Below are 26,359 nucleotides of genomic sequence, written 5' to 3' on the forward strand. Positions count from 1 at the left end.
AAAAAGACCCCTCATGGGTTGCCCGTTGTCCTGGTAATACACAATCAAGCAACGGCTTTAGTCCTATGCCATACCTACAATATTGCATCTATGCAGTCAAATGAAGCAGTATACTGAAGTCCTAGTGTTGCACACATTGAAGAAGTGGGGCAAAGAGGAAGGGAGTCCAAGAAAACCAAATGCCAGATAGCCACCTTCTTTGGCATATGTTGCAGAACCCCCAATACATTTTGTTGCCCGAGGTGAATGACATGTATTTTCATGTATAGAAGCTGACCAGGATGATAGCTGAATCTTCTCATTTGAATCTTCTTTCAACACTAGTGACAGGGCACATCCTGAGAGCAGCAGATTTGTGTATGGGGCACAGGAAAGGCATATGGCAAACACAGCTCTGTCATCCAATACTTTGTCACCATTACCTATCATTCCCTGTGCGTGTGCCGTTTAAGGTGCCCACCTTACTCTGCCTAATGATAGGGCCAGCCCTACCCGTTTTGGGGGGGGGGAGTTTTTAAAAACAAAAATCAGTTCTGTGTTACATCAAAATCTTTATGGAACACAAAGGAAACACTCACACGTGTATTGTAGGACTGATGCTCTCTTTCAGTTTTTTACTCCTGGGTAGCACCAACCCCAATTTCCCACCCAGAGACAAAGACGGGTTAAAGGGGAAAGAGGTGCGGACTTAAAGTGGTAACAGTGATCTGAGAGTGTTCCCAGTCCCTCTCCTTGGAAGCTTGAACCGGTGAGGCAAGATGAGTAAAACCAGGTCCTTGGACTAGGCAAAATGGTTGTCCACTTCTGAGTTCGGATCAAAAGAGCAGAATTATTTAAATCAGTATGAGAGAGTGGAAGGAGTAGGAAGTGGCTTTAAAGGGAAAGAAAACACATACTCACTATCTGAGGTTGTCTTAGCAACTGACAAAAATATGTTCAGTTGACGTGCAAAACCGAATGGGTCATCCCAGGTGATTCATCGAAGGCACACAAATGGGAGATGGAAGAAAGCTGGAAGCTTTGCTCTTTTTATCTCTGCAGTTGCAAAAGGGGAGGGCCTGGAGATTAAAAGGTATGAAGGTGACCCACCAATCCAGGAAATCCAACTCTACTTAGCATCCTGGAGATCCATCACATACTCAGAGGGAAATTTTGTCATTTGTGTTTGCAAGCTTGTTGGAACAATGCATGTCAGTGAGGCCAATCTCCTCTTTCTTTTTTCCTGTCAGATAACTGTGCGGGGTTGGGGTTGGGGGGGGGGGAGTGGATTAGGGAAAGGACACCACCTGTGGATGTGAAGATGGGAGGGAGATGCTTTAGAGGTGGCTGGCTATCTCTTAGCTAATGGCATGGTCCTGGTAAAGAGGCATTCTCTTAAAGGGACAGACAGAGGTAGGGACAATATTTGCTTTACTTTCTCCCTTGAGGTATGTTTTCTGAGGTTCTATTTTGCAGGATTTCCATTGATGCACATAGGCACCATTTGCAAGATTAATGGCAGGGACTGCAGGCTTAGTGCTGCAGAAATCTTACTTTTCACATTTCTCAACTGAAGTCATTTTTTCCTATTGGAAAACTTCCTCTGAAATTAAGGATTTGATTTCCCAATTATGAAACATATAGGGCATGCCCTGTTATACCATGTATCTTTTGGGTGGGTTGCTACTTGAGTGACTAAAATCTCTGTGGTTATTTTTACTTCCCTAATTTATCCTGTTTTTTCTCTTTTTAAAGCACTTCCTTACCTTTCTGTCCTGTGAATTTTCAAAGAGCTTGATAATTCAAGCTATCATACTTCCTTCAAAAAGTCTAAGGTTTATGTATGTGAGGTTTTCTCATTATATTCTCACAAAATCCAGCGAGATAGATCAGGCTGAGGGAAGGGGAAAGACAAACCAATGAGAAGAGATCTGAACTATAACAAAAGATAGGTATATTGGACTATTTTTGGTTTGTACCAATTTTGCCTATGCTTATTTATAAATTTGCTGCATCCTGTTTCCATGTTAATCTGCATTTTTGTACTTTAATTATTTTAACAACTAATTAAAAAGCTACATTAAATTCATATTTAGATATTTTATCACGAGATATTCATTTGAATGTATCCATTACTAGACTCATTTTATCACAGGAAAATGCACTTAATATGTATTCATGGTATGTTTCTGAGCTGAGCACTGTATTTGTAGAAGTGTGAAATCTGAAGCATAATCACATTCCGATCTGCCACATTTATTTAGGAGTTGCTGATCAAGGTAACCTTAACATAAAAATTCACAAAATTCAAAAGAGCCCTACCTGTAACTTTCCAGTGCAACACAATGCAGCACTTCATTGGTAAAGTTTCAAACTGTGTGTCAACACTTGATTTTTAAAAAAATATTGAATGCTATGGAAGTTGTAAAAAGTTCTAGATAAATGTTATTGTTCCACATTTGTTAAACAAAGTGCAGCTTGGTTTTATAAACTTTGCCTGTTCTTTAAATGTATTAGGAATTTGATTGTACATTTACATCAAAGGCAGACATGAAGGGGCTTCTCAGTCTGTTGGTAAGTTGCAAAATAGTTTTTCTAAAGAAAAGGTTCTTTTCGCAGCATATATATTTTAGTATCTCAGAGCCCATTGTTCTATTCTAATTACAGTGAAAGCGTAGAAAGAAGGAACTTAGACATATTTAAAAACTTTGAACTCCACAGACTAATCTTGTGCCACTTTGTAAAACTCATTAAAGTTAGCAGAAACTTACAGATAATCAAATATGTCTTAGAATATCTATTTTCTCATTTTTATTTTTTGTGCCATGGTTTTAGTTATGTATATTTAATCCTTGATTAATTCTTAGGCTTTTTCAGAAGATTTTTCTTTGCGTAATCAAAGTGAAACCCTTTAAATAGCCTTTTCCCAATGATACTTGAAAGAGAACGCAGTTAGTTCTTGATGTCTGAGCACTTCAAACAGCATTTTATTTTATTTATTATATTTGTATATCTCTCTATGAAGGCTACTTGTGCCTCCACTTGCAATGCTGAATCTATGAGCACCCCCTACTACACGGGTGGCACTGTGGGTTAAACCACAGAGCCTAGGACTTGCCAATCAGAAGGTCGGCGGTTTGAATCCCCGCGACAGGGTGACCTCCCGTTGCTCAGCCCCTGCTCCTGCCAACCTAGCAGTTCGAAAGCACACCAGTGCAAGTAGATAAATAGGTACCGCTCTGGTGGGAAGGTAAACGGCGTTTCCATGCGCTGCTCTGGTTCGTCAGAAGCGGCTTAGTCATGCTGGCCACATGACCCGGAAGCTGTACGCTGGCTCCCTCGGCCAATAAAGCGAGATGAGCACTGCAACTCCAGAGTTGGCCACGACTGGACCTAATGGTCAGGGGTCCCTTTACCTTTACCTCCCACATGAACACCACTCAGCTGTGGGAGGGGGGGAAGCACCTATTGGGAGAAACTCTGTCTTATGTGGATTGAATTTTAGGTGATGATCACAAAATTGTAGTGTTGGACTAGATGATACTCAGGGTCACTTCTAGCCCCCTGGAATGCAAGAATATGCAGCTGCCCCATTCTGGGATCGAACCCTCAACCTTGGCGTTATCAGCACCATGCTCTAACCAAGTGAGCTATGAGTTAGGGGGATGCTTTTGCAAAGGTAGCTCTTTAAAAGGGGAAGGGGGCATATATTGTAAAATTGGTATTCCTTCTTGGATCCTGGCTTAAAACGGCTTTCTCCTAAATAACTATGTTTTGATTAAAAATAGCAAATTCAAAACACATTTTCCCAGGCTATTTACAAACCTTTCTGGAAGTAAACCCTGTTTTAAACTTTTACATTCTGTTGTCAACAAGTAGACCTATTTTTCAGTAGTTTCAAAGGGTCTGTTCCAGCCACCCGCTGCACCCCTCCCTATTCAGTGTCACTGCTCCACCCCTGGGTATTTTCTTCCACCAACCTTGACTTCCCTTGGCAAGGCTTCATCGATTTTTTTTCCCTGTAGGAGAGAACAGCTCATAGCTAAATGATGCATGCAAGGGACTGATAGGATCAGACTCCTAATGTATATACTGAAACATTGGCTGGACATAAATCCTGTGAGCATTACTTGTTTCACAAATAAACCACTTTGTATACTTTGGGGGGTTGTGATGATACTGTGGTGTAGCTCCAGGTCTTTAAGTGGCTATCCTGGAATACTAGACTGGCTATTAATTTTTCATTTATTTATAGAAATGAATTATTAATGTTGGCTTCTGCCACCACAGTCTAAGATTTTGAAGGTGAGCACAGACAACTCACAGCATGAGCCGAACTGTTAAAATGTTTGTCTCACAGAACCCTGGAAAGGGAAATCATACCGAAAGTGAAGAGGTAATTGGAAGAAATGCCTGGAGTAGGGGCTTTGTTTTTTGGTAAATTGATATGAGGGGACATGTGTCATTCTGCCAGGAATAAGCCTTTATTTGTCTAACTCTTCTTGTGTATATAACTGCTATCTGCAATAAGAATCTCTGCTTTCAGATTAAATAACAAGGCTTTTGTTTAGTACTGTAAATTATGATTGTACCATGGAGCATTCTCTCAATACCTTGCAAGTTTGATTTTTTTTTGTAGTAGTAGTAGTAGCAGGCTATTTTCAAGTTCAGTACATGTGTATTTCCTGAGGCTTTTCCCCAAGTTGCACAGTAGCTACCATGACAGATGTTTGCTTCCTTAGCAAACTGTTCCACTGGCTTTCTTAGTAGTGAGAAAGGAGCTTGAACAATTTATCTCCCTCCATAGTGCCTTCAGTAGAGAGTAAGGGACTGATCTTCCTCTTAATAACTCTGATAAATATGTGTTTGTGTATCTTTTTAGTCCCTCCAAATCATGAACTCTCAAGCATTCTCAAGTTTTTGATTGTTTCTAGAATACATGAACATTTACTCCTTACTTCTCACTGGGAAAAAAGGCCTTTGTGTTAAAATCCTTACACATTTCTCTGATAATTAGGCCCCCGCTGCTTTGTGTATTTAATGCTGCTCCCTTGCCAGCTTTTGGGTGGTTATTTTTGTGTTGCTGTGTGTATAATCACAAGGCTTTTGCTGTATTTCTGATACAGCGTTCAGAATCTGCTGTGTGTTTGTATTTTCTGTTATGTGGCGTTATGGCATTATGACATGAATGGCGCTCAAGAGTACATGTGTTAATTATTTTCTCCTTGCTGTGTGCACTTAGTGTGGCTCTTCATATTAATTCTAGCTGGATGGGCACAACCTACAAAACTAAACTTACCATTTTTCATTTGATTTTTTTTTGGGGGGGAGTCAAGGGTTATTCATATGCACAGCCAAAAGGTTCTTATTGTAGTGGAATGCCATAATTGCTAATGGGAATTTAATTGCAGAAAGGACTAATGTGTTACAACACCAGGGGCTCTCTGTGGGCCAATCATATCATCAAATGCAAATATCCTTCAGCCAGGTATCTAAACTGAAGGTTTCAAACTGAGGGTACTGATATAAAGTACAAAACAGGAAATGAGGTAGCTGTGTTGAATCCTCCTTATTACCATGACTGTCTCCCCTCCATACTGACTCCAGGCCACTTCCCCCTTTTGCCTAGGGTCACATCTGGTTACTGGAGTAAGAATATCTTAGGGGATAGATGGCAGTGGGGGGACCAGGATACAAGGGGAAGGAATTCGGGACACATACGCCCATCTTGTGCCCATTTTGTATTTTGACCCCGATATACCCATGATAGGGACGCTGGTGGCACTGTGGGTTAAACCACAGAGCCTAGGACTTGCCGATCAGAAGGTTGGTGGTTCGAATCCCGCAACGGGGTGAGCTCCCATTGCTCGGTCCTTGCTCCTGCCAACCTAGCAGTTCAAAAGCACGTCAAAGTGCAAGTAGATAAATAGGTACCACTCCAGCGGGAAGGTAAACGGCACTTCCATGCGCTGCTCTGGTTCGCCAGAAGCGGCTTAGTCATGCTGGCCACATGACCCGGAAGCTGTATGCTGTCTCCCTCGGCCAATAAAGCGAGATGAGCACCGCAACTCCAGAGTCGCCCACGACTGGACCTAATGATCAGGGGTCCCTTTACCTTTTTATACCCATGATTGGGACAAGCCTGCATTTAAATACAGGTATTTTGCCATGAAGCATATCCGCCTTTTTTATAGTATATTTCTAGAAAAAAAGTTTCACTTAAAGATAAGACAGAGGGAAACTTTGTTCTCTTGTTTTTCATTTCTTGGCTGTTTCCACATACCTTTATTGCATTGCATTTCTGTGTGGCACCTTACTCTCAGGTGCACCGCAATAGGCTTAATGCGACTAGGACTGTCAATGGGACAGGCATGGTGGGGAGCCTTCTATAGTCTTCAAAGATGAAAGAATGTTCAGAATCCTTAAAACTCCTTCGCATTTTATGAATAGCCATCTGCAATTAAGACAATAATTGTAGAGGATAAGAGAAACAAATTAACACTCACTGGAAAATGTGAAATGCATCTTGCAAACCATTTGACATGTGTTCAGATAAGTAATAGCGGCATTTGTTTACAGAGAATGATGGAAAGTGAAATTGCTATGCACCTGCAAGCTCTTTTTGATTTTTTAAAAAGCCACCTTCTGTGTATGATGCAGTTCCTGAATTGGCACATTTTGGGGTCAATGATGGATTTTAATATATTTTTTGTAAGGGTGTTTTTTTGTGTGTGTTTGGTTTGCTGCTGTCAATAGCATTGCATTAATATCTGACTGAACAAATGTTCTAAGTCAGCTTTCTTCAACCCTGGGGCCCAAGATGTTGTTGGACTACAGTTCCCATCACCCCTGATCATTGACTAAGCTGGCCTGGGATTGTAGAAGTTGTAGTTTATCAGCATATGGGGAACCGAGATTGAAGAACTGTGCTCCAAGTGACCATGGCAGAAATAAGATTCGGTCTGTGAAACAGAATCATAGAATTGTAGAGTTGGAAGGGACCCCAAGGATCATCTAGCGCAACCCCTAGCAATGCAGAAATCCTGCCCGGAGCTGTTCCTGGGTTGGCTCAAACCATCAACCTTCTGGTTAACAGCCAGACACACTGACCCATTGCGCCACAGGTTCCCCCTGATATAGTTCACTGGTAGGAACATCTGGCCTCTGTTGTGAAGGCTCATTGGTTTAGACTGATGGAAGTCTATTATGAAATCATTTCCCCCCTCCCCCGGTGATACATGATATCTGGAAATTGCATAAGACAAAACAACAACAACCCTGTAGTGTTATGCCCAAAATTATAGCTGAGAGATCTTTCAGTACAAAGCACTCTGCAGTCACAATGGCAGCGTTCCTCACATGTTGTTTTACTCCAGTTCTTTTAATCTCCAGCTAGCTTGGCTGAGATAGGGTGTGTGGTCCAACAGCCTCTTGAAACACAAGGTTGGGGAAGGCTAACATTCTGTGGTATGGGAATAATAATGCAGGCCTACCTTACAGGGAGGTGGTAAGAGAACCGCTGAAATAATGTACCCAAAATCACTTTGAACACTCCAGAGGATCTGCGCAAGTGCTAAATACAAAATAACGCTTAGCATTTATATAATGCCTTCCAGGTTCAAAGAGGTTATGCCCAGCTCAGTAAATTAACAAATAAATAAACAACGTAGCTTCCCAGCAGATCATCAGTGGCAGTCAGTAAAAGCTCATAGCTCCACAGTAGTGACTCATTTAATAAGCACAATTATTTTGTTTAAATCAAAATCACCACAGGAGAGCCTGAGATAGCAGCCAATTCTGAAGCCCTCCACATTTCGTTTCATTCCCCTGCCCCCCTCAGAATTTATTACAAGGTCGTTTTTTCCAAAAGAAAAAGTAAATAAAAATGGTTTTGTCTTTCTTCTTCTCAACCTGACCTGCCTTATGCATTCTCCACCTTGTGCAGATTTACAGGAGCTCCGGGCACCTTATGCATTTAGTTGGTCTGAGAGCTTCCATTTCTTCCCTCACATTCCTCCCTAAGTTCTACAGTGCTGGAAACAATAACAAAGCAAATGTATCCCCGGCTTTGTACAGTAAATCATTCTCCTATATGTAAAAGTGAAAATGACCTGTTTGGGTGCCTGAAGGAATATTTTAGCTCGTGGTTCTTCCTGCAGAGGTGAAAAGAGCCTGCTTACTTTCCCATTCCTCAAAAGGAAAAGAGAATGAGCTGTTTAAGATTAATACTCCTTATGGTGCATCATTCAAAGCTTTTCCCTTCAGCTTGAAAATAGGCCAGTTTCTGCGGTACCCATTTGTCACATACTGATTTTAGCCCTCCACCCCCCTACAATATTTTCTTCTACATTCTCAGCTAAACAGCAAATAAGGGTGTCAAAAGACTGCCTCAGAGGTGAAGTATGATTTTAACAGCATTTTTGTTTGTTTGTTTGTTTTTTAAAAAGCATTTGAATTTTTGAACTCTATAAATAATAATTCCTTTCCTTACAAGAACTTCTGAATAAAAAGTGCTTTGGCACCTGAGGGGTTAATGATATTACAAACTTACAGATTATCTGTATTTTCCTTTAGCCAGGGAACCTGGAGGCAATTGGAGGATGGATGGTGGCTAACATATTGAGGTTGAATCCTGACAAGACAGAAGTACTGTTTTTGGGGGACAGGGTGTGGGCGGGTGTGGGGGACTCCCTGGTCCTGAATGGGGTAACTGTGCCCCTGAAGGACCAGGTGTGCAGCCTGGGAGTCATTTTGGACTCACAGCTGTCCATGGAGGCGCAAGTTAATTCTGTGTCCAGGGCGGCTGTCTACCAGCTCCATCTGGTACGCAGGCTGAGACCCTACCTGCCTGCGGACTGTCTTGCCAGAGTGGAGCATGCTCTAGTTATCTCCCGCTTGGACTACTGCAATGTGCTCTACGTGGAGCTACCTTTGAAGGTGACCCGGAAACTGCAATTAATCCAGAATGCGGCAGCTAGACTGGTGACTGGGAGTGGCCGTCGGGACCACATAACACCGGTCCTGAGAGATCTGCATTGGCTCCCAGTACATTTCCGAGCACAATTCAAAGTGTTGGTGCTGACCTTTAAAGCCCTAAACAGCCTCGGTCCAGTATACCTGAAGGAGCGTCTCCACCCCCATCGTTCAGCCTGGACACTGAGATCCAGCGCCGAGGGCCTTTTGGCGGTTCCCTCGTTGCGAGAAGTGAGGTTACAGGGAACCAGACAGAGGGCCTTCTCGGTAGTGGTGCCCGCCCTGTGGAACCCCCTCCCTTCAGATGTGAAGGAAACAAGCAGCTATCTTCTCTTTAAAAGACATCTGAAGGCAGCCCTGTTTGGGGAAGTTTTTAATATTTAATGCTGTATTGTTTTTAACACTTGATTGGAAGCCGCCCAGAGTGGCTGGGGAAACTCAGCCAGATGGGCGGGGTATAAATAATAAATTATTATTATTATTATTATTATTATTATTATTATTATTATTATTATTATTAGAACTGTCGTTTCATAAGGCGATCTGAGGGTCTATTAGACTCTGTGTTGAGTCCATTAAGAATCTTGGGACTTGTGTTTATGACAAGGGGCTTTAAAAAATGAGAGTTGTTTTTTAAACTCTTAGTACCTTTTTTTATAGAAAGCCTATGATTTCCAAGAAACCTATGCCACAGCAGTACAGGCTGATAAACATTTGTAGTTTGTCATAAGCTTTCTTAAGCTTCATGAGATGAATGCTTTCTTACAGTAAGTATAGCCATCATGTAACAACTCCTGTTTTCTAGTCAATATGCTACCAAGAAAATAGCTAGAAAATCTTTTTCGGATATCAGTAGCAGGGAGAATACTTTTTATTTCTGAAATTCTTAACTCCCAAGGAAAGTAAGGGGGGAAACCCCCACTTCTAGAGCATGTTCAAGCTCCCATTTCAGAGCAGTTCAAAAACAAGAAGCCTGCTCATTTTCATAAGGATACTGCTCTTATCGGTCCCTAATATTATCAGCAAAGTGGGATAACTCAGCACTAAATGGGGAAGAATATGAGAAGCAATTTGGGAACAGACAGACTCTGAATTACTCAGTATGTCAGGGCCAGCCCTATCATTAGGCAGAGTGAAGTGGCTGCCTCAGGCAGCAGATTCAAGGGGGTGCTGGCACGGAGCAATGGCAAGATGTTACAGCTGTGTGCATGTGTTGTATAATTAGAGTAGATCTTATTTTTTCTCCCCCTGTCGTCATCATCTTCTTTTCTCTTTTTATTAGCAGGACCATAGTTTTGAAAAGTAAGTGAGGCAGATAGCTTGGTATGTTTTGAAAAGGGGGGGGGATGCTTTTGTTCAAAGACTATCTCTTTTTTTAAACAACAACAACCATGAACTAGCCTGCTTAATAACAATTCAGTAAGGAAAATTAACTTTAATTGAAGTCAACATAGGCATATTTACATCCGCTGTATATTCAATGTAATCACAACTCAGTCTGACAGTCTCTAAACATTGACTATCTAAACAACAATTTGTCATTCCCAAGCGCTGTCAGTAACTGTGAAAAGATGTAAAAACAAATCTTCATCTTGTGCATCATTAGGCATGTGTAGTGGTGACCTCTTTAAGCACAGGATCCTGCATCTCTGTGCAGCATGATAAACAATGAGCACCATAGAAATAGATATTAGCTAGGAAGCTTTCATATCTTCAGCAAACACCCTAAAGCAGGCATAGGCAAACTCCGGCCCTCCAGATGTTTGGGACTACAATTCCCATCATCCCTAGCTAATAGGTGGTCAGCAGACTGGTGGTATGATGAAAGTTTGCAGAACAGCCAAAAACATATTCATTTGGTCCTGCTCTTTGATTTATTTACAAAGATTAACTTTACTCAGAACAGAATCCACTCAGAATCAGAAGCAGAGCTAGCCCATAATCCCAAAACAGTTTTTTTGTCAGAGGCAAAGGACAAGATCAGCAAACTTTTTCAGCAGGAGGCGGTCCACTGTCCCTCAGACCTTGTGGGGGGCCGGACTATATTTTGGGGAAAAAAATATGAACGAATTCCTATGCCCCACAAATAACCCAGAGATGCATTTTAAATAAAAAGACACATTCTACTCATGTAAAAACACGCTGATTCCTGGACTGTACGCGGGCCGGATTGAGAAGGTGATTGGGCCGGATCTGGCCCCCGGGCCTTAGTTTGTCTACCCATGGACAAGATGGTGTCCTCCCTTCCTAATCCAGGCTGGATCTAGACACATCAAATAAGTGTTTCAGTTAAATGCATTGTAAACTTCATACAGGGAAATTCCGTTCTGAAGATATCTGCCACAACTGAGGGCAGCAGGCTAGCTTAGGGAGTGTCATCAGGTCACACGGCACACACAGCTCTAATATATTGCCATTATTCTCTGCCATCCCCCCTCAAATTTGCTGCTTGAGGTAGCCACTTTGCTCTGCCTAATGTTAGGGCCGACACTGACAACAAACATACCCATCACATTAGAAAGTCAAAACTGCTTATTAAAATATGTGTTGCATACTACTTTGATTTGTAGAACAAAAAGAAGTTTATTAAGTGGTCTACTGAAACCCTCAACAATTTCCAAGTGGTCTCAAAAAGTTTGAGAACTGCTGTCCTACAGCTTTGGCATATATGTTTTCAGTGGAAATCAATCCTTGTTCCTCAGGGAAGATCTCTAAACTCTGGGGAGCAAGCTGCTAAAATCTGCTAAAATGTGAGGAACTGTGAAAGACAGTACTTTGTACCATGCTGTGTATGATGCTGGAATGAACATTGTAAATGTTGTCGTGCTGTTTGTTATTCCTTCTTTATAAGGTGATCTGTACATCCATATTAAAGCCATCTTTATCTGAAATGCAGTTATAGCAGATGATGCTAAACAAGAACAGAGAAGCATATTAAAGGTGTATTAATTTAAATGCACTTGAAATGTATTTTTTTGTGTTCATCTGCAGCATAGTTTTCAGCATATCCTTTATTTCTTCCTTCATACAAGAACATTTTCAGTGGCAATCACTACTACTGTCATAGTTTTGAGTGCTTGAATCTATTTCATAATTGATACGATTGTAAATATTAATGGTCGGATGAAACCTGAAGATTACATGGAGAGAATATAACACATCAAAGCATGTGATGAAAGCAGATTTAGGAGTGAGTTCTCCTTGTTTGCCACAGAAACAATGCCATTTTTCAGTGTTTTATATCTTTAACCGTTTCTTTGCATCTCACCTCACGAGATGAGAGAGTTTTCTTTTACTGCTGCCATATTTTTGTTTGCCTTAAATTTTCACTCCTCCTTTTTGAGCAGTGTATACTAAGATTGGAGTCCTTTTTTATATCAGATGGTGTCATAAACGGCTTTGTCACAAAGGTCAGCTTCTTAGCTTTCTGCACTAAACAGGCTTAAGATGCAGTTTCCCCCTCCCTGCCAGTGTGGCTTTTACAGAGCTATTGGGCAAAGTTAATCAGGGCTGTGTTGTTCTGGATGCCATTGTACAGCAGCAGTAAGACTAGCTCAGGATCCAATAGATGGAAGGGTGGCTCAGTCCTTGCAGAATTTGAAATGCCCTGTTTCAGGACCTTCTGCTTGGTGCTGCTGGTAGTAGGGGGAGTTGCCACACTGATGGAGCGAGAATTTCATCAGTCCGTTGTTTTCAGCCAATAGGAAACTGGTTTAACTGGAAGAGCTAGGTGGAGGGACACCTTCATTCAACCCAGCCCCCTTTCCCAGCCTGGCAAAAAGGGGACTTGGGTTGCTCTGCCCAACTCCTCAGTCACAATGAAACATCTGAGTAAACATACCTAGGATTTTATTTGTTTAAACTCATGCATATGCCAGTCTTAATTTAAAATCTCAGAGCAGTTCAGAAATCACATACCACAGCAACTGCCCTTAGAGGTTACTGCTTCTGATCGTGCAGTTAATATGCAGCAATCGTGCCTAGAAGCCATTGATAGCCTTGACCTCCATGAATTTGTTTAGTTCTCTTTTCAAGTCATCCAAGTTGACGGTCATCGCTACATCTTTGTGCTGGTGAATTCTGTAGTTTTAGCTATGCTTCCTTTTGACTGACCTCAGTCTGTGTTGGCCCATTTAGCTCAGTACTGTCAACACAGACTGGCAGCAGCTGTCCAGGGTTTCATGCAGGGATATCTGCCAGCCCTACCTGGAAACGCCGGGGATTGAGCGTGGGATTTTCTGCATGCAAAGCAGTCATCAATAGCCTCTCTCCTAGAAGCTATGCCATTAATGTGTATGGAGACTTCTAGGGTACCACATGGGTAATTTTGCTTCTTTTAGTTCTAAGTATACAACAGCATTGTAAACACTGGCATACAACACAGAGAGTTGTTGTGCACATTTTACAGCCTCCGAGTGGTGCACTTTGGCGTTTGAAGGCTTGCTTTCAAAGGAGATTATAACATAATCCTGCTACTGTTTATATCCAGCAATGGGAAATGCAAAATAAATCCCTGTAAAGTAACTAATAATTACGGATGTGAAGAGTGAAGATAAATTATGTTAGTGTTTAAATAATTTGTGTTGATTTTTTCTTTTTTTAAAAAAAGAAGACGATCAGGAGGGTATCCAGTTTGGCTCAGTTATTTTTGTCTTTCTCTGCTTTTCTTCTGCACTGAGCACATCCAGATTAAATTGACACTGCAGTTAAGATTTTGCCATATGTATTTTGGTAGCACCTTAGAAATGGCTCAATGCCATAAGGACATCGGAAGAGTCTTCTGGATGTGGCAAATGGCCCATCTAGTCAAGCATCCTGTTCTCACAGTGGCCAACTAGATGCCTGTGGGAAACCTACAGTGGGACCTGAGCTCAAGAGCACTCCCCCCACCGTTGAGATTTTCAGCAACCGTGACACCTTTTTTGAAGGGCAAAGGCTCTTTTGTGGAACTATGTTCCTATGGCGTGTACTATGATGAATCTATTCATGAATTATTCATCCTTTTATTCTTCAGGAAATGGTCTAAGGTGACTAATACTTGGAAAGCATGAGGGCACTCGGTACGACATTGACTGGGGAAGAAGCTGAGTGGTTCTTACTTCACATAATGTATTTCCCCAAAGGCAGTTTAGGTCTATTTCTTATCATGTGTGCACAACATGGAAGAGGTTCATACAACCTTCCCAAGTGTTGAAGGTGCCCATGAGTGGGTCTTGGGGGTCATACTAGCTACTCTGCCACTTATGGTGGCATATGCACCAGCCATGCATTTGGCAGCTGTGTGAAAGGCTTGTAGGTGCACACTGGTAGGTGCAGGAACCTTATTTATGTGCATTGGTATGTATGTAAGGCCCCTTCACAGAGTTCCCATTGTTAATATGCAAGGGTGGTTATATGAACCTCCCAAAAGAGTCTTCTTGAAACAGGCTCTCTTAAGGTCACAGTGAAAAGTTAGTTGGAAAGTTCAGTTTGGTCTGCCAAAATCAAACTAAGTCTAGATTTTAATAAAACAAGGAGTCTGATGATTATTCAACAAAGTGCATCTAAACATTTAGGTCCTAAAGTGTGTTATGCTTATGTTCGTTATTACTGGCTTATGTCACAATTCCACACATATAATAGGATTTAACATGAATTCACTTGCACTCAGAAATACAGAAAAGTCACTGTTGGATCGAATGGATCAGGCTCATTTTGAAATACTAATGATTTTCATTTGTTTTTAGCCACAGAACCAAGTCTTCAGGCTGGCCTCCCCCTTCAGGAACCTGGACCTTGAACCAGGGATCTTCCTATGGATGGGAGATGACGGCAAACAGAGATGGGAGAGACTACTTCAAGTAGGTTGCTGCTTGATGAATTTTGTATGCAGACTGAAATGTAGAGTTTAAACCTAAGTATGTTATGTGCTAGCTGCAAATTTCTTAGCCAGTAGGTTATATGTTAACATGAACTGTATGTTGAATCAAGCCATATCAGTCAGAGGAATTTGGCACTCTCCAGGTGCCCGGCTTTGATTCCATGTTGATCTCCCCCGTCTCGGCTCCCGGCAAGACAAGGCCAGATCTCTATCGACCGATCCTTCTTCAAACGTGAGAAGAACACAGCCACTCCTCCCCATTCCCTGCCATCCCCAGGGAGGGGAAAGAGACAGACAGAAATGTCTTTACATGCCTTTATTTCTGTCTTTCTAGCAGTGCAGAGGAAACATGTCTGCACCCTCTCACATCAGCAGCAGAGAGATGGAATAACTCCACCCATGTACTTCCAGTACAGGGTCATGTGACACTCTGAGCTAACATCCGGTGCTCAGAGCACATAATAGACTGTCCCTGGTTCCCACGGTACAGTCCCATAACATCAACATCCTGTTTGGCTTTCCAGCCATCTGGAGCACTCAGCAGCATTGCTCCTTTTTCGTAACACTGTATACAACATCTTTCACAAAGAGTCTTACATGTGTATTGTGAAAAACAACAACATCTCAGTGTTTGAAATCTGGATATATAAAACATGTCAAACATATTTTCTTTTAGTTTGTTCATCTGAAGTTAGTGCATTCTCACCAATATAACACAGCTGCTTTTCTTCCTATGTCCATGTCAGGTTGTTCCTGAGCAAATATGCAAGGCTTCAGACAAGGTGTAGGCTTGTTGAATTCATTAACCAAGCATGCAACATGTTACATTTTAGTTTTGCTGGTCTCCATTGTGTGCCTGAGTGCTCCTTGTTTTCAAATAAGCGTTTCTGATTTGAAGGTCCCGGGGTGCAGAGGTAATGTCTGAAATACAGTTAATTGGCCAAGGCCATATATTCAGCACTCTGAATGTAAAAGAGGTCTCTACTCAAAGCATTCAGCTGAAAGGGAAAAAAGAAGGTGTTCCAGAACAGGGACAATAAAAAAGGAAGGAATGTGTGTTGTTTCATCTCCTTTTTGAGGTTTCTGTTCCTAGTGGCTGTACATTGAGGGACATACAAATGCTGAGGGAGTGGGGGAGGGGCGGCTGTACGTGCTTTGCTGCTGTACTTCTGCTTTGTCAGGTGCGTCAAAAGCCCAAACGTACCTTAATACCAATCCACTGAGAGTGAGCTCTGAGGCTGCATGTGCATGATATATTTAAAGCTCATTTAAAGCGCATTCCTCCCCCCCCCAAAGAATCCTGGGCATTGTAGTTTGCCCTTTACACAGCTACAAAGCCTTTGTGGCTTAGGGCTCTCGTATTTACGGGACCGCCTCTCCTGGCATACCCCGCAGAGGACCTTAAGGTCCATGAATAATCACAGTTTAGAGGTCCCGGGCCCTAAGGAAGTGAGATTATCCTCCACCAGGGCCAGGGCCTTCTCAGTGATGGCTCCAACCTGGTGGAACGCTCTGTCCCATGAGACCAGGGCCCTGCAGGATTTAACTTCCTTCCACAGGGCCTGTAAGACAGAGCTATTCCGCCTGGCTTGGCTGAAAGCCAAGATTGACTTCCCACTCCTCCCCGGCTCAGGTGGCGAACCTATTTGGGCTCGTCCGCGAAAACTGATGGATCCTGATAGATTCCGACAAGCCTTGCGGAACCCTGCTCCTCCTGGTGACTCATTAGATGACCTTGTTGAGGACTGGAATAACCGGCTCTTGGCAGCCATTGATGAGATCGCGCCTAAGCGCCCTCTGCGACCCCGTCGAAACCGGGCACCTTGGTTTACTGAGGAGCTCCGGAAAATGAAGCGGGATCTCAGACGGCTAGAGCGAGTATGGCGACGGACTCGTGACGGAGCCTCAAGAACATCTTATAGGACGCTTATGAAAGCCTATGAGATGGCTATGAAAGCTGCTAAGAAATCTTACTTTGCAGCTTCCATTGCATCCGCTAGCTCTCGCCCGGCACAACTTTTTAGAATAATTAGGTCAATAATGTCCTTAGGAGGACAACCAAATTTAAGCACAAATTCGACCCACAGCTGTGAGGCATTCGCGAGCTTTTTTGCGGAGAAAGTCCTGTTGCTCCGCCGTGACCTCCCTGCCAATTTAGATACAGTGACTGAACTGATGTGGATAGATTCCTCCAAGTTGGTAGGCCCACCACCTGCCTCCTTGATCCGTGCCTGTCTTGGCTGATTAGGGAGTGTCCAGATGTTGCGCGGACCCCCCTGGATGAAATTATCAATTTGTCCCTTGACACAGGGACATTCCCAGGGAAACTAAAGGAAGCAGTGGTGTGTCCACTCTTAAAGAAAACTTCATTAGATCCCTTAGACCTATCCAATTACCGCCCAGTTTCAAATCTTCCATACCTGGGTAAGGTAATTGAGAGAGCGGTTGCTGAACAGCTTGGTAGGTTTCTGGAGGAAACATCAGCATTAGATCCATTTCAGTCCGGTTTCCGTCCTGGTTTGGGACGGAGACGGCTCTGGCTGCCCTAACTGATGATCTCCGTAGACAACTGGATCGAGGCGGGTCAGGACTGCTGATCCTTTTAGATTTGTCAGCAGCCTTTGACATGGTCGATCATGATCTTCTGGACCACCGTCTCACAGACGTGGGGATACAGGGCATAGCCCGTAACTGGTTGTGCTCTTTTATCTCTGGTCGGGGACAGAGGGTGGCACTAGGGAGGGAAATGTCGTCGCGCCACTCCTTGGTGTGTGAAGTGCCGCAGGGCGCAATTCTCTCCCCGATGCTTTTTAACATCTTTATGCGCCCCCTTGCCCAGATTATCCGGAGCTTTGGGCTGGGCTGTCACCAATATGCTGATGACACTCAGCTCTATCTGCTGATGGATGGCCACACCGACTCGGCCCCAAACACACTGACCAGATGCTTGGAAGCTGTGGCTGGATGGTTTCGTGGGAGCCGATTGAAACTAAATCCTTCGAAGACAGAGGTCCTATGGCTAGGTCGGGATGGCATGGGGATGAGGGACCAACTCCCTTCTCTTGCGGGGGCCCAATTAGTGCCATTGCCTTCCGTTAAGAGTTTGGGTGTAATCCTTGATGCCTCCCTTTCCATGGAGGCGCAAGTTACAGCAACAGCCAAGGCGACATTTTTCCACCTTCGCCGCATCAAGCAGTTGGTCCCTTACCTTTCCCGCCCCGACCTGGCCACAGTGATCCATGTGACGGTCATCTCCAGGCTTGACTACTGTAATTCGCTCTACGCAGGGCTGCCCTTTAAGCTGTCCCAGAAACTCGAGCGGGTACAGAATGCTGCAGCAAGGCTCCTCACGGGGTCTCTGCCATGGGAGCATATTCACCCAGTGCTTTTCAAGCTGCACTGGCTCCCGGTGGAGTACAGGGTCAGATTTAAGGTGCTGCTTTTGACCTTTAAAGCCCTTCACGGCCTAGGACCCTCGTACCTACGGGACCGCCTCTCCTGGTATGCCCCACGGAGAGCCTCAAGGTCCATAAATAACAACACCCTAGTGGTCCCAGGCCCTAAGGAAGTTAGATTGGCTTCAACCAGAGCCAGGGCCTTTTCAACTCTGGCTCCAGCCTGGTGGAACGCTCTGCCTCATGAGACCAGGGCCCTGCAGGATCTGATTTCTTTCCGCAGGGCCTGTAAGACAGAGTTGTTCCACCTGGCCTTTGGCTTGGAGCCAATTTGATTCCCTCCCTCCCTCTCTTTCTTTTTTCTTTTCCTTCTCCTCCTGCGATGAGGCTACATTTTAATATTTTAATGTTCCATTATTTCAATGTTGTATTTTATTTTTGTTTTTAAGTTGTAATCATTCATCTTGTTTTTATTATTGCTTGTAAGCCGCTCTGAGCCCGGCCTTGGCTGGGGAGGGCGGGGTGTAAAAATTGTTATTATTATTATTATTAATAATAATAATAAAACTTTTAACTCAGCCTGATATTTTATTCCCCTTCCTTCCCCTCTTCCCCTTTCTGTGAAGATTACCCGCTCTGGGATCCCACAGCTAATTCTCCCCTGGTCTCCTCGCTGGCCCAAATAGGACTAATTTAGCCAGCTAGCCCTGGTGATCATCTAATGTTTATTGGATGGATTTCCCCCCTAAATTGATTTTTGAATTCTGACTTTATTGTTATTCATGTTTTATATTGTATTTTATGCTGGTTTTTGTTGCATCAATTAGGTGTTTTAAATTTGTTGTTAGCTGCCCTGAGCCCCGTTTTCTGAACTGGGAAGGGCGGGGTATAAATAAAAAATTATTATTATTACTATTACAATGCCCAGAACCCTCAACAAGCTACAATTCCCAGGATTCTTTTTTTTTGGGGGGGTGAATGTGCTTTGAGATATAAACAGAAGGATTGGGATATATAAATGTTATTTATACCTCAGAGCAGTGGTAGGCGGTGCCCATTGAGACTGGTGGGGTAGAAGGGCAAGGAGACCAAAATGGGGTGGTACCAGAGCCAAAGGCTCCCGCTGTTCTTGTGTAAGTAAGAAGGCAAGCAGGTGGAGGCTGAGGTGGGTCAGGCAGTGTCACATTCATCCTAATGGACCAGCCTTCACTGCCCCAGAGCACTCTGAGCCTATGGGGAGGGGGGCAGTCTCAGTTTCTGTTACCTCTTTTTTGACCAACAGGATGAAAGCCATAGGTTTTGTTGTAACCTGAGTTTAGCATTAGCACTGCACAGTGAAGTTGCTCTATAGGTCTAAAAGGCTTGAGTCTGTTAGTGATGCTGCTGGGTTGGATTCAAGGATCCCATGAATGGGGTTCTACTCATGAGAAGGACACTTCCAGCATGGTTCTGTGTAAAGGCACAGGTAGTTTACACTGGACCTCCCTCCTCTCTGCCGCTAATTTCACCCCGCAGAAATATTCCCCAGAGAGTTGGAATACCTTCTAGAACAGTATGTAAGCGGGAAATTGTCTTTGCTCCATCTATTAATGGGAGTGTCCAGAGGACTGCAAACCTCTTCTGAGCAGGAGTATATTGTTGCATGCCATCCCAGTCTCCGAGTGGTGTGAGATTCCAGGTGTTCCAGGTGTTCCAGGTGCTTACCCAGATTCAGTTTCCTTGGCATGAAGAACAGCAGAGACTGTTGCGTCTTTAGGATATATTGTTTATTTACACATATATACAACCTAAGCCCACTGTAGAACGGCTCATAGCTTTAATGACCCAAGAAGTTCTTGTTTCTCCCATGGCCGCAGCCTTGGATTCCAGCAGATATCAAGCATGGCTCTGTCTCTCGGCTGCCCAGCCTGCTTCTAGCTCATACACACAACTCTGGCCTTTGTACTTCACACTAACAGCCAGGTGAGGGAAGGACCCCCACCCATTTGTTGTCCGCTATCTTAATGGCCCATATTTAGGGGCCATTATAAAGAAACTTGCCTGGCTATTCCAGCAATTGAATGCTTGTTGGATCCAGGAATAACAACAACAACAACAACAACAACAACAACAACAACAACAACAACAATTTATTATTATTATTTATATCCCGCCCATCTGGCTGGGCTTCCCTAGCCACTCTGGGTGGCTTCCAACAAAATATTAAAATACCGTAATATATCAAACATTAAAAGCTTCCCTAAACAGGGCTGCCTTCAGATGTCTTTTAAAAGTCTGGTAGTTGTTGTTCTCTTTGACATCTGGTAGGAGGGCGTTCCACAGGGCGGGTGCCACTACTGAGAAGGCCCTCTGCCTGGTTCCATGTAACTTGGCTTCTCGCAGCGAGGGAACCACCAGAAGGCCCTCGGCACTGGCCCTCAGTGTCTGGGTAGAACGATGGGGTGGAGATGCTCCTGCAGATATACTGGACTGAGGCTGTTTAGGAATTAGAAGGGACTCAGGCATACAGCCTACACCTGCCCCAAACTCACAACAGTATTATGAAAAGGGCACAGTGGTTTGTGACCAGTATTGGCAGTTCATATGAGTCTGAAATTTGGATTAAATTCTTTAGCCATGCAGATGAGTATGCAAAAGCTTCCGTGTTGGGTACTGAAACTCTCAGACACAACAGCCTTCATTTCTCTGCACTGGGACTCACAGTGACAGAATTTAATTTCATATATAGCCCAAAGAACTGAATTGTAATAAAGTAGTACATTTGTTACAATGCTTCTTTTTGCTCTTTAGTTGCATCTGCCTTGTATTTTTTAAAGCACCTTGAAGAAGCCATGCAATTACCCAAGCAGATGCAACCAAATGTGTTTTGTTTTGTTTTTCTTTATTGTGAATGCAGCTTTCCTTGGCTCTGAGAGAGCCAAACTCCATCATTTATATTATTAATGGCATGTCACTGGTAGGCGATGCTCCCTAACTACTAATAACACCTACAGTATTCAACACAGAGGCTCACAAACATACTCATCAATTTATGCTTGAAGATCAATAGTGAACAAATGAGAAGGTCAAGGTTTTTGACTCCCATCTACTTATAGTTTCCAGCTCTGAGGCTGTGTTGCTTTCATATATTTTATTGGGCATGCATTATACATTGCCTGCTTTTCCTAATATCAGGCCCAAATGTTTATTCTGCTTGAATTTTTAAATATATTTTTGCTGCTTTTTGTCTTGCTCACAGAATCAGGGATACTCCCAGTTGTTACTTAACACCTGTAATCCTGAATATCCCAGAGGCTTGTTTACATGGGCAGAACAATTCTTTTAAAGACCCAGTGTTGTTCTGAATGATGTTTGAAGTGAATTGCATCCTTTGCAAATACTATGATTGTAAATAAACAAACAAATACTATATGCCTAATAAGGAATGAACTTTCTATGCAGTAATTTTCTTAGAATAGTTTATACCTTCAGTGCATATATATATATATATATATATATATATATATATATATATACTGTATATATATATATTTAGATATAGAAAGATATATGATAGATAGATAGATAAACCACAGAGCCTAGGGCTTGCTGATCAGAAGGTCGGCGATTCGAATCCCTGCGACGGGGTGAGCTCCCATTGCTCGGTCCCTACTCCTGCCAACCTAGCAGTTCGAAAGCACGAAGTGCAAGTAGATAAATAGGTACCGCTCTGACGGGAAGATAAACAGCATTTCCGTGTGCTGCTCTGGTTAGGCCAGTAAAGCGAGATGAGCACCGTAACCCCAGAGTCGTCCACGACTGGACCTAACAGTCAGGGGTCCCTTTTACCCTTTAAACATACTTTGCCCACATCATGTCAGTTACTGTGCAAATTTCTGCAAGCTAATAGTTAAGAATTTACAGGCTAGAAAAGTTAAACAAAAGCCTCACAGATGCAGTTTAGAAGATGCCTCTGCCTTGGTGAGATCAGAGCAACATGATTTATAGAAAACTTGGATACTTTCCGTTCTGTGTCATTACATAATTCTGGGGAAATTCCAGAGATGCACAGTGCTTTCATATAACATCAGCTCACTTCAAACAATATTTGTCAGTGGTGTCAGTAAACTCATACAGCTGTTGATCATTCAATAATGCAGATGGGTGAATATAACTTCAAAGTGAATGTGGAGATTTAGAATATTTAATGAAAACCATATTGGGCAGTATTCAATGAAATGCTTCTGCGAGTACAAAGGTTTTTGTCTGCTCATCAGAACGTACCCTCTCCTCTTCTGATGCACCCTGACTCCTCAAAACCTGCTCTGTGGACTCCCCACGGAGATGGGGGGTGGCATACAGGGAGAGGGTTCTGTCCCATTACCAGTGCTGAAATAAGATTAAGCTGCCAGCTGGCTTCAATATGAGGAATGCAGAAGGGGGCACCATCTTATCCTTTTCTCCAGGTGGCAAAATATCTCTGGTCAACCTTGAGGAGCAGCTAATTTGCTGGCAATTAACCCATAAATTATCCAGGATGATAAGGAACTATTAGTGAGTGCTCTTTGGGTTTCGTCAGTCAATAAGCCACAAATGCACCTAACTTCATCCAACCTGTTTCATACAAAATAAAAGGAACTGAAGTGTTTCTCCTGTGTCTTAGGACTTCAGAGAATATTTTTCTGACAAGGGAAGTAATTAGCTGGGATTACAAATAGGAACAAGGCAGACAAAAATGTAGATGTGCTTCCTTAGGGCTTAATCATTTTCCCATAATTAAAATCAAGGTTTGTGTTTTATTTTTGGACACAGGAAACATGCACAGTAATAATGTTTGCGCCTCAATATAGTTCAGAAGAACAATAAAGCCACCTATCATGAAAATAAATGCATATGAGGAATCCAATATTGTGTGTGTGTGTGTGTGTGTGTGTGTCAGAGAGAGAGAGAGAGAGATTTTGCTGTATATTATGCTAACTATATGTTTTGCTTGGAACACGGCCTTATGTCCTATGAGGTGTGGTTAAGTCTATTGCCTCCATTGTTCTTAAGCACATATTCAAATAGATGAAGCACTGTATCCATCAGGGTCAGTTTGCCTGTGCATTCAGGTCACTGAAAGCTGATTTAAATGTGTGAGAAGCCTGGTGGAATCTGCCAAAAAGTATTACCTGTGTAAGTGACCCCCACACATCTGGCATTACATCTGAATTGCTCTTCCCCATATGCATGTAGCATCTGCATGCCTGCACAGTTCTTACTTGGACCATACCTCACTGGTACCAAAATACTGCATGCCTAATGCCAGTTCTTAAAGAAATGGGAGTGCCTGATCATCTCCTCTGTCTCCTGAGAAATCTCTATGTGGGACAAGAAGCTACAGTTAGAACTGGATATGGAACAGCTGATAGGTTCAAAATTGGGAAAGGAGTACGGCAAGGCTGTATATTGTCTCCCCGCTTATTTAACTTATATTCAGAATTCATCATGTGAAAGGCTGGGCTGGATCACACCCAAACCGGAATTAAGATTGCCGGAAGAAATATCAACAACCTCAGATATGTAGATGACACAACTTGGATGGCAGAAAGTGAGGAGGAATTAAAGAACCTCCTAATGAGGGTGAAAGAGGAGAGCGCAAAATATGATCTGAAGCTCAACATCAAAAAAACTAAGAACATGGCCACTGGCCCCATCACCTTCTGGCAAATAGAAGGGGAAGAAATGGAGGCAGTGAGAGATTTTACTTTCTTGGGCTCCATGATCACTGCAGATTGTGACAGCAGTCACGAAATTAAAATACACCTGCTTCTTGGGATAAAAGCAATGACAACCCTAGACAGCATCTTAAAAAGCAGAGACATCACCTTGCCAACAAAGGTCCGTATAGTAAAAGCTATGGTTTTCCCAGTAGTGATGTATGGAAGTGAGAGCTGGACCATCAAGAAGGCTGATCGCTGAAGAATTGATGCTTTTGAATTATGGTGCTGGAGGAGACTCTTGAGAGTCCCATGGACTGCAAGAAGATCAAACTTATCCATTCTGAAGGAAATCAGCCCTGAGTGTTCACTGGAAGGACAGATCCTGAAGCTGGAGGCTCCAATACTTTGGCCATCTCATGAGAAGAAAAGACTCCCTGGAAAAGGCCCTGATGTTGGGAAAGATTGAGGGCACAAGGAGAAGGGGACGACAGAGGACGAGATGGTTGGATAGTGTTCTCGAAGCTACCAGCATGAGTTTGACCAAACTGAGGGAGGCAGTGGAAGACAGGAGTGCCTGGCATGCTCTGGTCCACGGGGTCACGAAGAGTCGTACACGACTAAACGACTAAACAACAACAACAACAACAAAATGCTGGCACGTGACATTTTGAAGCCTTTTGAAGTTATACCTGCAGCATAGAGAGAGAGGAGCAACAGAATCTAGGGGGCTGTGATGATGAGGTATGGGGTTTTGGAAAACTGGCAGAAACCCTGTTTCTCTCCTGGGTGTTCTGGTATGCCAGCTGTCTCCTTTCCTGCTGATATCACCGTTTCTCCTGCTTTGATGTTCCTTGGCCTAATGCAGAGGGGTGCGGTGTGTGTGTGCAGATATAAACATGCAAACCATGAATAAATAACTGAGGTGCAAGTGTGTCTATCTGCGTGTTAACGATAAAAATGTAAGAAAGGCTGGCAGACATAAGGGATTGTTGCAGCAGCCGTAGGAGGAGGAAGGGGCGACTGGAGCGCTAAACTTGCCATGATCCAAGATGGGAAAGATCCCAATTTGGTGAAAGCAGCTGGGAGTCTGGGGGAGAAGCATTCTGTTGGATGCCATAATGTGTGATGCATGGAAAAGTCTTGCAGTGACCAGTTTGCCAGGAAACCTGGAGGTAACATTTTTGGGGAAGAGGAAGATAAGGAGAGCCCCTATAAGAGCCTGCTTTACTTATTGTGTCCACTCTGGACATGCACACTGTAGTTTGACTAATCTGCTTTGGGATTTTTATTCTACTTTTCAAGTACCAAGATTTTGTCAGGACTGGAAGCATGGTTTCCTTTTTTCAAAATCGCTAATGTGATCCTTCCTTCCTTCCTTCTTCCTTCCTTCCTTCCTTCCTTCCTTCCTTCCTTCCTTCCTCCCTCCCTCCCTCCCTTCCTTCCTTCCTTCCTTCCTTCCTCCCTCCCTCCCTCCCTTCCTTCCTTCCTTCCTTCCTTCCTTCCTTCCTTCCTTCCTTCCTGTAAGCTACCAGGCTGTGATTCTGCAAAAAGCAAATAGCACTTGAATTGGTCACGGTGGACTATATATATTTCTGTCAGTCTTAGTTGTGTTCTGTTTTGTTATCCTAGAATCTTAGTGATTTGCCCCTAGAAAACATAACTATATTAAGTGACCCCAATGAAGGGAAGCCATTATTTTACATAAAATAAATCTGAGCTACAGGTAATTTCCAATGCACGTTTGGACCAATGGATTTGTACAATAACATTTCTCAAGTCAGTGCATGCTCTGAAAAATTGCTTTGGCATCAGACACACTATAAATAGTAGTTGCTAAATGCAGTGTGTTACAATATGATGGATGACAGCTCTGCCAAAAAGCCATTTTGCCACCATCAAAAGGCAGCTGCAGAAATGTAGTTTCTCATTTATTTATGGGAAGAAATGGTCAAGGGGGAAAAACCCAGCAATTTTCTTTCAAGTTAAAAAGGAAGTACACCTGCAATCTTATTAAAGTAAAAGCAGTAAAATGGGCTATAAATGTTTGGACAAGAAATTCAGTGCATCAGCAATATTTTATTGGCGTTTTGGAAGTTTACACAATTGCACAAATAGGAGCAGCAGTAACAAGTCAATTAACATATCCAGGTTTGTATGCTGCCATCTTCTGCCTGCCCAGATAAAATAATTGCTGACACATGGACCCTGACCTACATAATTAAACACTATTTTAACCACTGTGAATATATTGCACGCTGTTTTGAATTCCAAGAGCCTGCTAGGGCAGATGCCCCCTCTTTCTCCTTCACTAGTTATGCCCTGGGACAGATTACACTTGCTGCTGATATAAGTGTAACAGAAAGCCATATAGGAGGCCCAAAAATAAAAGGAGTTTTAAGAGTACAGCAGCGTATGTGAGAACCATAGTGGCTTGGATTTGTTTGATACTGAAGTGCAAACTTCATTTCTCA

General features: G+C 43.0%; 1 protein-coding gene across 4 annotated transcripts in view; it reads left to right on the forward strand.

The window, feature by feature from the left end:
* The window catches only part of FRMPD4 (FERM and PDZ domain containing 4), a 216,760-nt gene that overhangs the window by 113,768 nt on the left and 76,633 nt on the right, over positions 1-26,359 (forward strand). For 3 of the 4 annotated variants that reach the window (XM_083612102.1, XM_083612099.1, XM_083612100.1), the window contains exon 2: positions 14,679-14,792. In XM_083612102.1, the coding sequence (XP_083468228.1) occupies positions 14,679-14,792 (114 nt within the window). Of the gene's footprint in view, positions 1-1,011; positions 1,073-14,678; positions 14,793-26,359 lie in introns of those variants that run through there. The other variant, XM_083612101.1, reaches the window with a different exon arrangement.

The sequence above is a fragment of the Podarcis filfolensis genome (assembly GCF_964270895.1).
Source record: "Podarcis filfolensis genome assembly, chromosome: 4".
In the NCBI taxonomy this organism is placed as follows: domain Eukaryota; kingdom Metazoa; phylum Chordata; class Lepidosauria; order Squamata; family Lacertidae; genus Podarcis; species Podarcis filfolensis.